Source organism: Trypanosoma grayi (genome assembly GCF_000691245.1).
Source record: "Trypanosoma grayi strain ANR4 Tgr_450_V1, whole genome shotgun sequence".
Taxonomy (NCBI): Eukaryota; Euglenozoa; class Kinetoplastea; order Trypanosomatida; family Trypanosomatidae; genus Trypanosoma; species Trypanosoma grayi.
Genome location: NW_008826069.1, coordinates 12816 through 13456, shown reverse-complemented (window position 1 = coordinate 13456; position 641 = coordinate 12816). Strand labels below are relative to the sequence as shown.

The following is a 641-nucleotide window of genomic DNA, read 5'->3' as shown; positions in this document are numbered from 1 at the left end:
GAAGACGCGCGCGACGGGGTCCCACAGCACACACGTGTTGAGCCGTGTCTCCTGCGCCGCGATGAAGGCGACGGTCAGTGCGACGTCCACGTCAAGCACAACCACCTGTGTCGAGGTGCCGAGCATGTCGTAGCTCGTGCACCGCTCGAGGAACTCGGCAATGGGCGCCGCGAGCTGCTGGCACTCCTCATCGTTGGGGACATACTCCGCCTCGAGAAAGGAGTCATGATCGTGCTGCTGCTGCTGCGCCGCGCTGCCGCCGTCGTCGCTCCCGGCCAGAGCGCCAGTCCCGCGCCGCACCCCGCTGCTCGCAGCGATGTACGAGCTGCGCACGTCGAAGGCGCTGCCGTGACGCATGCTTCACCAGTGTGGATGAGTTGCTTCTGCCCCTCACGTCGCTTTGTCTTCTTGTCTTATCTCTCACTCACTTACTCTGCCTCCTTGTCCTACTTAGTCTCTCGTGCGTGTGTATATGTGTGTTTATACCCCTGTGCTCCTCCTGTTGTTGTCTTCGCTTTATTTTTCGCGTATACTCGTTGCCCTCTACCTGTGCTTTCCTGTGCTGTTGACGACTGCTGCCAGCAGCGACACGAATAAGGAGAAGGAGCAGGAGGAGAGTGAGTGTGAAAGTGAGAGGCGGG

At 60.1% G+C, this 641-nt stretch overlaps 1 protein-coding gene across 1 annotated transcript; it reads right to left on the bottom strand.

Moving 5' to 3' along the window:
* DQ04_04501060 (conserved CBS domain protein) lies at positions 1 to 357 on the bottom strand (the record flags this gene model as incomplete). The annotated part of the gene is made up of 1 exon (XM_009313619.1): positions 1 to 357. A coding segment is annotated over one exon (357 nt), but the record flags the coding sequence as incomplete, so codon positions are not given.
* Positions 358 to 641: the final 284 nt, after the last annotated feature.